General features: G+C 53.8%; 1 protein-coding gene across 1 annotated transcript in view; it reads left to right on the forward strand.

The window, feature by feature from the left end:
* PAX2 (paired box 2) overlaps positions 1 to 14,105 on the forward strand; it is a 78,603-nt gene that overhangs the window by 26,092 nt on the left and 38,406 nt on the right. Inside the window, 2 exon segments of the mRNA XM_044240319.1 lie at positions 5,155 to 5,240; positions 6,910 to 7,029. Of these exon segments, the coding sequence (XP_044096254.1) occupies positions 5,155 to 5,240; positions 6,910 to 7,029 (206 nt within the window).

Below are 14,105 nucleotides of genomic sequence, written 5' to 3' on the forward strand. Positions count from 1 at the left end.
TACATTTGTACTAAGTATACATACATTATATCATTCTATTGATTTGTAAAAAGTTCCCGGTCTGCCTGGCTGTAATGAGATTTTTGAACTTTGCGTGGCGATCAATGAGTGGAATATTATTGGCCTGGAGAATTGATATACCTGCTCTCAGTGGCTTGTTCTGCTCCTAGGCTGCCCCGGCCCCCCAGGTGTACGATTCCAGCAGACACTTAACCTTTTTTACAGTGTCATCAGGCTAAAAGGAATCTAATAGTGACACAGGACTTGTGCTCAGCACTCTGCCACTATTGCTTTCCTGTCACAAATAATTTATAGCCTTCTATTTCCATCCCCGAGCCTGCACCCCAGCCCTGCCTCCTGCTTTCCCCCAGCTCCCAGGAATCAATAACCTCACACAGCCACAGTGGGACTACGGGGCGCAGAGAGACAGACGGACCCAGAGAGGGGAGACCCACAGATGGGCAGAGAGAGCCACGGGGCAGAGAGACAGAGAATGACACACAGAGGAAGGAAGGAGAGGAGGAAGAGGAAGTGAGAGAAGGAGGAGAACCAGAAGAGGAGGAAGGATTTCCTTGCCGCTTTCTTAGAATGTTGAGAGCTCCTCGGTTTCTCCATGAGTTTAGCAAACTGTTAATAGGAGACTCATTACCTGCTTTCATTCTAACTCACAGAGCTGATGAAACTGTTTTGATCTCCAGCTTGCTGGGAGGTGGAGGCCTCCTGGGAATTTAACCAAGGAAAGAGTGACTTTACCTGCCTTGTCATTTATCCTTGGAAGCACAGTCACGGCCGCCTGGCATCTACTGGGCCCCGAAGAAGCTGGGGCTCATGCTGTCTGTGGATCCCTCCCAGAGATCCTGGGCGGAGGGCCCTAGTCTGTCTCACTGAGTGTCTCTCTGATGCGCCTCTTTGCGGTCAGGCTACGACACCTGCTGCTGTTGCTTCTTGTCTTCTTGATGCTCTGTCGGGTGGCACTGTCGGCCTTCGAGGCCTCCTGCCTGCACCTGGCTCAGTCCCTAAATAGAAGGCAGCTGGCCCTGATGGCCACCCACAGGAGCATGGCTACTCCTAGACGTTGTTTTTATTATCAGCACTAGCATTTACTGAGCCAACCATCATACTAACCATCTGACATGCATTATCTTATTTAAACCTCACAGCAATCCTGGGAGGTGGACAGTATTATTATTCTCTTTTACAGGTGAGGGAGTAAGAAACTGTCAGGGGTCTCATTAGAGAAAGTCCCCTGAGCTGGGACTCAGACTCAGGCAGACTGGGCCCAGAGCCCACCCTCTTCATCCTCCTCAAGTGCCTCCTGCTGGGCTCAGGCCAAGCCAGGAAAGGTTGGAGAGGAAGGGCCCATCCCTGTGAAGGAGAACATGCTGGAAAAAGAAGTAGGGATCTGGGGTCCTGACAGGGCCGTTTTCCCATGGCAATAAGAAATGGCACTTGCTAGCTCCCTAGCAGAGACATGGGCTCCCAGACTCCCCACTGATCCCCCCAAAGATCTTTACCTGCACACTTGACTTGAGGGCCAGACCCGCCTGGGGCTGTGGAGGACATGCCTGTGTCTGGCTATCTTGCAGTGCCAAGAATGAAAAAGATGGGGAAAGAATGAGGAGAAACGGGAAAGTAGTATCAGACAGTCACCCACAGAAGTCCTATACTTTATCTTTTTAAGCTCTGGTGATAATCCCCGGCTTTGTCAGTCATGTACGGGATTCCAGGTCAGCAATCAATAACCACCAGGTATCCACGATTCCAGTTCTTAAATTTCCCCAGATCAGCTCTGGAGTCTAGCAAGTGTCCACTTCCTGGGGGGGCATGGATGGACACCAAGAAGATGAGTAACTCACGCAGGCGCCCTGCCCAGCTCCTCTCCCAGGATCCCCAAGCCGCTGTCAGGGAGTAGTGATTTTCCATCACCTGCTGCCTCAACTAAATCTACACCAGTGCCCCAGGGGTCAGAGGTTCTTGGTAACAAAGATAGAAACTCCGCAAGGCCATCCAGTTATCTGAGTCAACCAGCCTCAGCCCTGGGGTTTCCTTAGTCCAGGGCTCACCAACCTGCAGTCCAGAGCCCCCACACAGCAGGCCCAGTGAGATCCCAGAAGCTTTTGCTGCAATGAATTCAGAGTGGCTGCTCTGAGCTGCACAGCCCCCTTTCTAGACTTTTCCTATAGACCATTCTCAATGGGCCTCAGCTCCTGTCTGATCTTTCCCATTGTGATTATGCTCCAAACCTTCCCCCAGCTCTAGGGAGATGAACTTGCCTTTTGCTGTGCTGAGAGAGAGGAGCTGTAAAAGCTCCTTTTCAGAGCTCTTGGCCACCTCAAAATGCACCATCTCTCGCCAGCTCTTCCTGCTGCCTCTCCTTGCTCTGCCTTGTTCTCTCAGTCATCTGCATTCTGCCGGGCAACTTCGGGCTCTCCCCCTAGTTCTCCCTCCTCAGCCTGCCAACATATCCAGGTCCTTCCTACCTTAAAAGGCCTTCCCTCCCCCTCAGCTGCCAGTTCCATCCACTGGTTTCCACACTTCCTCTCCTTTCCTTTCCTACAGACTTCTGAAGGCTCTCGTGTCTACTTTCACACACGTGCCTCCTCTCCTCCTGTTCACTCCCTAACCTCTTTCTGTCCTGTCCCAGTTGCTGTAATGAGACCGCCGTCCCCCAGATTCCCAGATCTGTGCCTCTTCTTATTCCCAGTACCCTCTAGTCTTTACATGGTCATTGATGCTGTGAATTATACTCTCCTTTTGGAAACGTTCTTCACCAATGACTTAGGTGAAATGGCCCCATCGTGATCCTGCCATTTCCAATGTGACCAATTCTGAGCCCTCCTCGAGGTCAGGTTCTTTTCCTCAGCCTGTGAAGGTGGGTGCCCTCCAGACACCCGCTCCTTAGGTCCCTTGTCTCTATCAATACCCTTTTCCTTGACAGTCTAAGATCTGTGTCTGCTGTGCCAGCTGGACACTCCCTTACCACCCCAGACACTGCAAGCCCAAGACAAAACCAGCTACCTCCTTCCCTACCCTCTCCTGACAGCAGCACAAAGCACCAGCCTGCCTTGTCCCCAGAACTGAGGGTCTTAGGGCCATGGTTGACTCCAGCCAGTTGCTAAATCCTGGTCATTCTGCTTTCACAGTGTCTTGCAGACTCTTTCCTTTCCTTCCTGAGAACTCATGCCTGTGTGCTGCCTTACCCGGATCTCTAATTTCGAGATCACTCCCGGCTTGAGACTCACTCTAACCCTGGCTGCTGCATGTTGACAGAAGTGTGACAAAGTCACGGAGAGCACCCGTTTTAGGGACGGAGTTCTACCTCCGCCCTCACCAACAGTGTGGTCTTGACTGAGCCACTTAACCTCTGTCAGCTTTGGTTTTCAACCTGCAAAATGAGAATAGTATCTACTCGGGAGGTTGTTGGGAGAAGGAACCGTCGTGTGTATAAGTGATATAAATTGCATATAATTTGGGCACCTACTAGATGATGAACAGATGGAAAATCACTTTTACCATCATTATTTCCAAGTTTTCAGCCTTATTTCCTCTTTCTCCTTTACGTACCTCCACTGCTCCTGGCTGGCCAGTCTGGGCTTTAACCCCTAAAATCAACTTGGCTTCCATGCCTTTCTCCTCCCTTCCTCCAGCACCTGCTTATAATGCTCCCACCCTACCCCGCCACAGCCGCTTTGCTCATCTTAGAACCGTAATATTCTTCACTGGGAAGCAGCCCTTCAAGATCCTGTAGTCCCACCTTTTTACTTTACAGCTGAAGAAACAGAGGCCCCGAGAGACCGATTGGTGAGCCCCAGAGCTCTTGTGGCTGTTGAGAGGCAGAGTCAGAAGCAGGACTCAGGGCCCCTCCCAGACCACCTGCTGCCCCTTCCACTCCTCTCCCTGCCCTCGGTGGCTTCCTCGGATCAGCCCTGCCCTCCCCTGAAGGTCTACGTGAAGATCTACTTCCTCAGGGACTTCTTTCCCAGTCCCCCACCTGCAAGGGGCTGCGATCCTCCTCCTCCTCCTCCTTCTAATGTTGACTCCCAGGCCCCTTGGGGCTCCTGAGCTTTCTCTCGATGTGTGTCCTCGCTCCATCCAGCTTTACCTCTAGCACAGTGAGGCAGGCGCCTTATCTCTTTCCCGTGAGCGCTCACTTAAACCAGAGCAGGGTCTGCTCACGGCTTCTGACTCACCTGGCTGGTTTGGGTGAACTTGGCCCCCACACTTCTGTATAGGGAGGGGCAATGCCATGGGAGAAGCTGCTTTGAAGGGTACCTATTCGGACTAGTGGGCAGAGGGGAGCATTCCTTGGTCTTGGCATTGGTCTTGTGCATCACTGAGCCGTGGGCTCCTCAGATCACTGACAAGCAGGCTCATCCCAGCCCTGGGGTGTTTGATCCCACCCCCGGCCCCCGCCAGAGCATACAGGGTGGGTGCCAGATTTTTCAACTAGGCTAGTAAAGAAGCTGTGATCCAAGTAAGACCCCAGAAAAGCAAATCATTGGGCCAGCGAGCTGGGCAGGAGCTGGGCAGTGCATGGACACAGGAAGAAGCTTTTCAGGCCCTGGTATTTGGTGAAGGGACCGTGAGCTATGCTGGAATTCCAGGGACACCTGTGACCCAGCCCTTTCCTGGTTATTTTTTTAGCTCAAGACGTAGGGAAATCTTACTCTGTCCCCCAACTCTGAAGGACTGTGGTACAGTCCCAATAGGAAAGCCAGCTCCAAAATGATCTCCAGACCCAGGGAGTCCTGTTCAGAGGAGCTTTGCATGTGGTCGAGGAGGGAAGGGAGGGCAACAAGCCACCAGGGCCATCCCCACCCCCAGAAAAGGGAAAGATGCTGTGCTCCACTTACTCTGCTGCTGCCCCAGTCCTTGCCACGGAAAATCAAGCTGCAGCTCAGACAATGCACACCGCAGGAGAGCGTGCAGACCGCCTCTGTCCAGCTGCACTACGCTGGTTCTGCAGAGCTCTGGGGCTGGAGGGGGGGTGTTGAAGGCTTATGCCTCGAAGCAGTCAGTGAGGGGAGCACAGGGAACCCTAGGGATGAGGAAGGAGCTGGGAAGCTTGGGAGAGGCCCTGTGCAGGGCTGGGCTGGAGCTGGTGCTGGCAGGAGTAGGCATGTGATGTGTGATGCTGTTTTGATGCTGTTGCAGGATCATCAGGACCAAAGTTCAGCAACCTTTCCACCCAACGCCGGATGGGGCTGGGACGGGAGTGACTGCCCCCGGCCACACCATTGGTAAGAGGGCTTAAGGAAGGGAAGAGGCGGGGCCCCACCTAGGAGAGCCAGACACTCTCCCCTGCCACAGAACAGTCCACCTGCCCATCTACCTGAGGTCCCAGGCCCTCTTTCCCAGCCCACACTCTTCCTGAGCTCCTAGAGGTCAGGATCTCCCCAAGAGACTCACTCACCAGAACTGTTCTCTGCCTTCTGCCCCCATCTCCTTGCGGCTCCTTTTCTGTCTCTGTCTCTGTCTAAATCAAGATTTTCCTTTAGCTTTTTAAAAAAATATTTATTTATTTGACAGAGAGAGACACAGCGAGAAAAGGAACACAAGCAGGGGGAATGGGAGAGGGAGAAGCAGGCTTCCTGCTGAGCAGGGAGCCTCATGAGGGGCTCGATCCCAGGACCCCGGGATCATGACCCGAGCTGAAGGCAGACACTTACCGCCTGAGCCACCCAGGTGTCCCCATCCTTTAGCTTTTCCTCTCCCCCTTCCACCTCCTTCCTCATCTTTTATTTTTATCTGATTCTGTCTCCACTTGCCTCTTTCTCTCCTATCTACCTTCTTACCGCATGTGATTTTTCAAATTCTTCTTCTCTTCTCCCCTCCTCTGCTTTATCTCTTTTCCCTCCTCTCTCTGCCTTTCCCTTTCTCTGCATGTGTGGCTCTGGATCTGTTCCCCCCTCTCTGCCCTGCTCCTCATGGCCTCTTTCCTCTTAACCCGTCTCTTCTTGATCTGTCTCTCTCCCCTCCTGTCTGTACTCTGCTGCTTCAGCCTCCTTCTGTACTGATCCTTGCTCATGGCCTCTCGGAGACATGACCCAGGCCCACCGCAACCCCAGCTAATGTCTCCTGCCATATAGTCTTCCCTTTGACCCAAGGGCGCTTGGTGGGGCTCTAGCCATAGATGTGGCCTGGGGCATAAGGGGCTGAAATGTGGTTCTACTTCTCCCGCTGCCCCTCTTGGCAGCTGTCCCCTTCTGTCTGGACCAGCAGGAAGTAGAGTGGCTGGTCCAAGCCCTCCTGAAGTTGGCAGGAGCCATAGTTTCCGAGGCCATGTTACAGCATGTGCCGGGAAGCAGGGCTAGGCCAGGCTGTACCCGAGCTGATCACTGTACAGTGAGTGTTTTCACTAACCTGTGCCCTGAGGGAGAAATGGGGAGCTTCTCAAGTAATTTCAAGTCCAGAAGCAACTGGTAGAGAGGAGCCACAGCCTCCTGGGCAATTATCACGCCCGTTCTTGTATCTCCTAGAGTGTCAGAGACAGAGCCTAGAAAGCCGCTGCCTCTGAAACAAAGTTGGTAAAGGCCGGCCCAGGAGCCTAGAGACCGTGAGCTGGGGCATGTTTAGAAGGGTCAGGCCGGTCCCACGGGTAACTGGCTATGCAGGGAGACCTGCTAGGAGCTGCGCTTTCTGCAGAAACACCGAGTCACTCTTGGGACTGAGTCAGGGTTGGTGTTTCCCTCCATCCTCAAGAAGTGAGTTGAAGGGCCCAGAGGAGTCTCTGGGGTGAAGACCTGGGGCTGCAGAGCCCTGCGCTCCCCGTAAACCTCAGAGGACAAGGGGGACTATGAGCTCCCCGTCCCTCTTACTGCCTCTGCCCCTCTCTGCCCCCAGCCCTGGGGCTTCGGCCTGCGATCACAGCTGTTATCCTGATGGCCTTTCCTCCTTACTCTCATCCAGTTCCCAGTACGGCCTCCCCTCCTGTTTCCAGCGCCTCCAATGATCCAGTGGGATCCTACTCCATCAATGGGATCCTGGGGATCCCTCGCTCCAATGGTGAGAAGAGGAAACGTGATGAAGGTAGGGAGGAGGGAAGAGGCTTGGCTTCCCTGTGCATGCTTTGTCCTTGGACTCGGAGCTCCGGTTTCGGCCCGGCCTCGCAGCTGCTCTGCTGTGAGATCAGTTTTAGTAGCAAAGCCCAGGTCCCCCCACTGCCCTGCTGGCTCCTGGAGAGGGAGGCAGGCTGCTGGCCATCAGCTTCACCATCTGCTCTGCAGCCTCAGCGGCCTCCTCTTCCGCTGGGACTGCCCCTAACATCCCAGCGGGGTGCAAGGGTGAGAGCATGAGCTCTGTATCTTCGGAGTTCAGGAAGTGGGGAGACAGCTGATCTCTGACCCAAGGATTAAAGACCAATCTGCCCTTGTTCTTACCTGATCCCAACCCATCAGAAGATGGGGGCATGATATCACATGCAGCTGACCCAGGTGTCCTTTCTCTGTGACACATGGATTCTGCACCCCACTCCGCCCCCACTGAAACCACTCAGGGAGCTGGACATGGGCCTTCTGTACCCCACCCTATGGGAGGAGACATCACTCAGGCTCTTGTCTGCCCCCTTCCCCCACCTCCCCGTTCCACGTAATGCTTCAAGGTGCGACCAAAACTGTTGGGCAGGGAGTTCAGGAGAGGGAGAAATGAAGAGGAGGAAGAGGGGAAAGGACTCGAAGAGGGAGTGCTGGCCAGGAGCTTGGGAGAAGGCGTATTACAAATGTTGAGATATGAGGTGTTTCCCTCCATCCTTGGTGACCATCTGATTCTCTTCCGATGAGAGGAGGGTCCAGGGCACAGGGCCCACAAGCCCAGGCCGGTGGAGATACCAGTGTCTGGAGCCTGCTTCCTGTCCTGGTCTCATGGTCCCTGCTGGGGAAGCAGTAACCTTCTGGTCTAGGGAGGGTGTATGATTTTAAGGGTACCTCCCATGAAATAGAATCCTCCAGAGATGAACACTGGGCACTGAATATCCCATTAGCCGGGACAGTCCCAATTTATGCTTTTTGTCTCTGCATCTTGGCCCATTGGCATCTCTTTTTTCCTCTAAAAAATGTCCTGTTTGGACAATAAATCACATGGCCATCCCAAGCATAGACAAGCCTTTGATTGGGGTAGCGTTCAAGGGTAAGGAATGGAGAAAAGGGACAAAAGTGAGATTCCCTGGGCCCAGGCTGAGGGCAAAGAGAGTGTGAAAGCCCCAGCCTCCAGCAGAAGGGACGGAGCATGGGAGAGGCCTGGGTCTGGCAAGACAGTGATGACCTGGTGTTGGCCTCCTTCCAGAAGCCCTAATGGCCTCGTTTCACAGGGAAACAGCTTGTCTGGCTCTATTTCTCCTTCTTCCAAAATATCGAAACCCATTTGGCTGCCACGGCCTTTGCCACTCACTAAATTTCATTGTGGTTGTTTTGGCGGCAGCCCCTGATGGGCAGGGAGAGGCTTCCGGAAAGGCGCTAGGTCCCAGTCCTCCCTGGGGGCTTCCCACACTCCAGCTTTAGCCAGGCGCCCTGGCACTCTGAGTGGTTTGGAAGATTCTTCCCCAGGCCCCAAGGGTTCCCCCTTTCACCACCAGCCCCTGCATTTTTTAGAGTGTGAGATGTCCACCAGGCAGGGCCAGGGGAAGCCATAGGACCCCACTCCCTGTGTACTGTTCTTTTGTGTCTGTGTTTGGGGCCAAACGTGCGCTGTTTCCTGGGCTCCTGTGGGCCTCCTGAGAGGAGGCCAGTGCAGGAGGCTGTGGCCACCCAGGGTTGGGCCCAGCCGCCCCAGAACAGAGCGCTCTCCTCCCTGCAACTGACCACCTTCATTGTTTCAAGTCAATTCAATTCAGTGAACCTTTCTTGTGCATCAGCGGCAAGAAAGGCTTGGTGCTGAAGGACCCCAAAGCAGAACAAGATATGATTCTTGTCCTTAAGGAGCTTACAGTCTAGTGGGGCATGTAAATCATGTGAGCCCACAGAGCAGAAAGGCCCATCAGATAGCTGTGTTGTGATGGAGGTCTGGGCCCAGGCCATGGGAACCCAGAGTCAGGAGGGAGTAGCCTGGTGGGAAGGGCTGCATTTCAAGGAGGGGCTTGAATGATGGGTCAGGGGCATGTTCAGAGACAATGGCAGTGTGAAATTCTATCTGGCAGGCTGTGCCTTGTGACCAGAAGGGGCTGTGGTGGGAAGACTCATGTGTGCTCTAGCAGGGCTGAAGGGGTGAGAGAGAAAGGCTGGGAGGGAAGGCTAAGGCTAAGTGCATGCATTAGGGCCACAGGAGATCAGCCCGAGAATGGACCATGTTCTTTGTTCTGCAGACATGAGTAGCCACTGTAAGTGTCTGAGCAGGAAGGGAGAAGAGCAGTGCTAGGTTTGGGAAGGCCATCCTCCGGGCAGGGTGACTGTGATGGCAGCGGGGAGATAGCTCAGGAAGCAGTTGGCATCTTCTAGGTGAGGGCTAATGGGAGCTCTCGGTTTCCCCTATGGCTTAAACACCTACCTCCTGGGCCCAGCAGGGGACAAGGAGGATCCGAGGCCCTACTTCTTGGGGGTGGTTCTCTTGCCTTGACTCCCGCTTCCTCTGACCAACCCCAGCACAGGTGGAGCCGCCATTTCCCTGGTAGAGGGCAGCACCTGTGAGGGAAGCCCGTTCTCCCTGACCTGCCCCCGTGCCCACCCCGGGCCGCTGCCCACAGTTGACCTGTCAGTGGGATCCAGGTGGAAGGGAGAGGAAAGGAGAGAGCAAAGGCAGACCTTTTGCAGCTCTGCCCCCTCCCCCATCCTGGGTGCCTCCAAGCAGCCAGGCCCAGTTTGCATTAGGGAGCAGCTCAGATGATTAAGAATAGGAGAGATAATTATGTGTCAAGATGATGTAGCCCAAGTGTGCGGTCAGGCCAAGGTAGCACAGCAGCTGGCAGGCCGGTGGCAGGAGGCGGCCTCAGGCACGGGCTGCAGACATCCAGGTGTGTCCTTCAGCCACCAGGCGTGAGGCACAGGCTACAAGGAAACTGACCGGGGTTGGGGGTGGGGTGGGGTAGTGCCCTGCAGGGCACTGGTATGGGAGTGGGGATGCATGCCAAGGGACTAGACCTCCAGGGAGCAGAGGGGCCCATCTCCCTCCAGGAGGACCCCGCTGCCCCTCCCTTGGCCCACGCACTGTGGCATATCTCTAGAAGTGCCGTACCCCGAGGGCAAGCCGTGAGCCTCTCTGTCCTCAAGGAAGCCGCCTGGGCTCCTGCCTCTGGGTACAGTTGGGCCTATTCTTCAGCTCTAACAATGTCACGGTGGTGGGCATTAGCGAGGACAATCTCTGCAGCGTGTGCTGGCATTATTGGAGACAATCTCAGCGGTAGTTATTGGTGTTCACAGTGATAATACCCAGAGCATTATTGGCATTGGCACTCGGAATATGGACGGCGTTATTAGTATCTGCAACAATCATATCTGTGGAGATATTAGTAAAGGGCCGATCAGCTGTGACTCCGGGGAAAAGGGAACTGACAGCGTCTGTGAGCCTGCCTGAGATGCCTTCTCATGCCATTGGAGGTATGGGAAAATCCCTGGACTTTCCTTTAAGACATGTGCTAGTCAAGAAGCTTTGACACTGTCCACCTACCTGAGTCCAGGATCTCCCAGAATGAGACAGGGAGATGGACCAAGGATAGACAAGGAAGCTATGTCACAAAGCATCCAGAAGCCCGGCTCTCCATCAGTTGGAGAAGGTAGATCCCCAGTTAATGCCCTGCTAAGATCCTTACCTCGTTTTGGCTACGATTTCAGTTGAGTATATTAGAGTCCCTTGAAGGGACACTGCTTCCCTGAATACTGTATGCCCTGGTTTATGTGGCTGGAAGATAGAGACTCTTGTATTTTTTCAGGCTGGAAAACCAGAATCCTTTGCCTTCACCTAGTTGCTTTCGGCCATAGCCTAAAGCACTGCTGTCCATGCGTGTTGTTGGCGCACGGAGGAATTACATAACTTGTCCAAAAATCCAAATGAAGTCATACGGTATAAGACTGGTTATCCGTGTGAAGGAAGGCGTGTTGCGTGTTGGTATCACCCTTTGATGTGTGGGCTTGCTGGGGGCCGTGATTTTGCATTCCATTAATTAGGTGCACAATGAGTTGTGCAGTTAAGAGGTTCCCAACCCCGTGCAGGGGTGTATTTGCAGACTAGGCAGGTTGCAAGGAAATGGCTCAGTCCTGTCACTGCCTTTAATATCTCCCTTCTGCTTTGGATATAGCCATAACTGGAAAAAGAGCCTTAATTCCTGAGTTAGTTAGGTGTTGCTCAGGTTAGACGTGGAGCAAACGAGGGGATTTGGCAGTGACAATGAGCAGCACCTTCCCGGTCCAGGAGCCTTGGGCAAGAAGAGGCTGCAGGACCCCAGCCAAGCAAGGAGGAGGACGAGGGTGCCAGGTGGAGGCAAGCAGGCTGTCCCTGGAGTGGCGTGGCTGGGCAGTGTGGCTCAGTGGGGAAAGGTGTGGGCCCCTGGAGTGAGGCCACCCTCGGGTTGGAATATTAGTGGCTCGGGCAGATTGCTTACCCTTGATCAGCTCAGTCTTCTCTGTACAATGGAGATGGCATCGCACTCACTTCAGGGGGACTGTGGAGAGGACCACACAGAAGCACGGATACAGTGTTGAGCCAACTCCATCTTGGAAGGCAGGTCGTCGTGGGTCTGCGGGAGAGGACCTAATCGGCAGGTTTATACTTTGAAGGAAAGTGAAGTCATGTCAGAATAAAACCTATTTGGGCCCACGTTCCCTAATCTTGGTGCAGGAACCTGACACTGGGACAAGCTCACAGGGATGGGGCCAGGGAGTGGAGGAAAGATGTCAGCCACCCGTGTGTGATCGGGAGGACCTTTGTCCATCTCTGCGTGGTCATTTGCTGTGTGATTATCTGGGTGGGCCACGTGTTCTCTCTTAATGTCCAAAGGCATTTTAGATGCGCATAATTAAATCTAGGCCCCCTTCTTTTCTAACATGGAAGCATCCCTCCCTCTCTCCATTGCTGTGCATTTCTGCTCTCACATGTAAGTGTATTTATTTAGCTAGGAAAATGTGTGCGTGTTGTTTAATGGACACCATGTAATTTTTTACGTGGTTTATGCAAATATGGGTAAATGTGCGTTTTCCACCATTCTGAGATCTTTGGGTGAAAAGGGGCGTGGAATGCCTGTATGGGGCGGGTGTGCAGTCTTCTGGGTAGTGTATATACTTGAAGAGACCACCAGATGTGAGCAGGTGCGTGTCCGCCAACACTAGTGAGCAGAGAGAGCTCTAGGCCAGGCCTGAGCCTTTTAAGGCTCCGAGGTCCAAGTCCACAGGTGTATAGAGTGTCACCCAAAAGGCCCCGTAGGCACCACCTTGCATTCTGGAGGCAAAAGGGTGGGCTGTCCTGAGCCTGCCTCCTGGTTTGCCTGGGGCCCAAGGCTGGGGAGACTGAGGCTGGGAACCCTTACACCCTCAGGCTGTGTGGGAGTTGTCACTCAGAAACCTCACAGCCCTTGCAGGAGGAGCCTGGTCTCCCAATCTCCGGGTCTTGTGCCCAGTCTTCTACCTGCCTGTCTTTCGGGATCTCTCAGTGTCTGTCTGTCTCTTATTTGCTCTAGTCGAGGTATACACTGATCCTGCCCACATTAGAGGAGGTGGAGGTTTGCATCTGGTCTGGACTTTAAGAGGTATGGGGGACAGAGGGAATATGGCATGGGGGTCAGGGGACAGAGCTGGGGGGTGGCGGTTAGAGATAATTCAGAGGGTGGGCTCCTAAGAGCCAGGGAGCAGAAACGAGGAGGTGGGTCAGGCTTCCACTGGGAAACCAAGAGGCTAACAGAGTCTCAGGGCTCGGATCACTTCAGCCACGGGCCACTGCCAGGTTTAGGGGCTAAGGCCCCAGCAGCCTGGAGGGTCAGACACTCCGTGGATGGGGGGCACTTTTTCCAGCCCTTGGAAAAACAAAGAACAGATCGGGTAGTAAAACAAAAGCAAAGGAGACCTGGAAGCACCTGACAGCCCTAATTCATCACGGCCCAAGTTTTTTCCTGTGTTCCCATTATATTTGTTTGTAAAAGTGGAAATCAATTTTGAAGGTAATTTTCTGGAAAGAATGGAAGGGAGGTGGGAGGGCCGGATAAGGCAGAGATGGTAAAAGGAAAAATTTAGGCCAGGCACAGCCCAGGGGCAGCTCTTGGCAAGGTGAAAGAAAATTGCATATTCAATCTCCATCCATGAATCTCCCTCACTGCTGCCCGCCTCCTGCTTGAAAACAATGAAGGCTTTTTCCCAACGCTGGGCAGGGCCTCGGTATCAGCCTCACTTTAACTTCAGGGTCATTAATTCCCTGATTATTGAAGGAGAAGAGAGGGTTGCAGCATCGTCAATTTCGAAGGCACACCCCCCCACCACTCCCCCCCCATGTGATCGGGCCCTGGCTGGGCTTGGGTGGGGGGCAGCCGGGGTGAGGTGAGGTGTTGTTTCCAAAGAGCAAAGGGGTGGGGAGGGAGGAAATGGGGAGCCAAGCGGACTGGGGGGAAGGCAGGCAGGAGGAGGGTGGAGGAAGGCAGTCATTACTGCATACCTCTGTTGTGTTGTTATTGCAAATTAAAAGTAGCATGTTCCACTCCACAGCTATCTTTGGGGAGGGAGGGGCACCAAGGGAGGTGGGGGATCTTATCATTGCTTCTTCAGCAGACCAGCCGTGGTGTCACCGTGTGAGGTGACATTTGAATTTACAATTCCGCTGAGAAAAGCCATTAATTCACAAATTAACATTTCTCCCTCTCCCTCTCTCTTTAACACTCTCTCCCTCTCTCACATGGATGTGCAAGCAATTGAAAAGACAAAGGAAATAGCCTTAAGGAAGAGACTTTACTGCTAGTCTGTCTGTGCTGAGATGGCTCCCCCTGCTTCCAGATAGATAAACCAATTACCTGAGCCGCCCTGCTCCTGGCCGCCCGCGCTCGCCTCCTTTTGTAGGCGGCCTCGGTGGTGGCCGGACTACACTCAGGGAAGCTCATTAATGTAAAGCAGGCGTGCCCTGGTCACCAGTCTCTCTTCCCCACTCTCTTCTTGGAGGGGCAGCGGGAGGAGTGCTGGTGTCAGAAGAGGCAGACGAGGAGGACC

Source organism: Neovison vison, chromosome 2 (assembly GCF_020171115.1).
Source record: "Neovison vison isolate M4711 chromosome 2, ASM_NN_V1, whole genome shotgun sequence".
NCBI lineage: Eukaryota > Metazoa > Chordata > Mammalia > Carnivora > Mustelidae > Neogale > Neogale vison.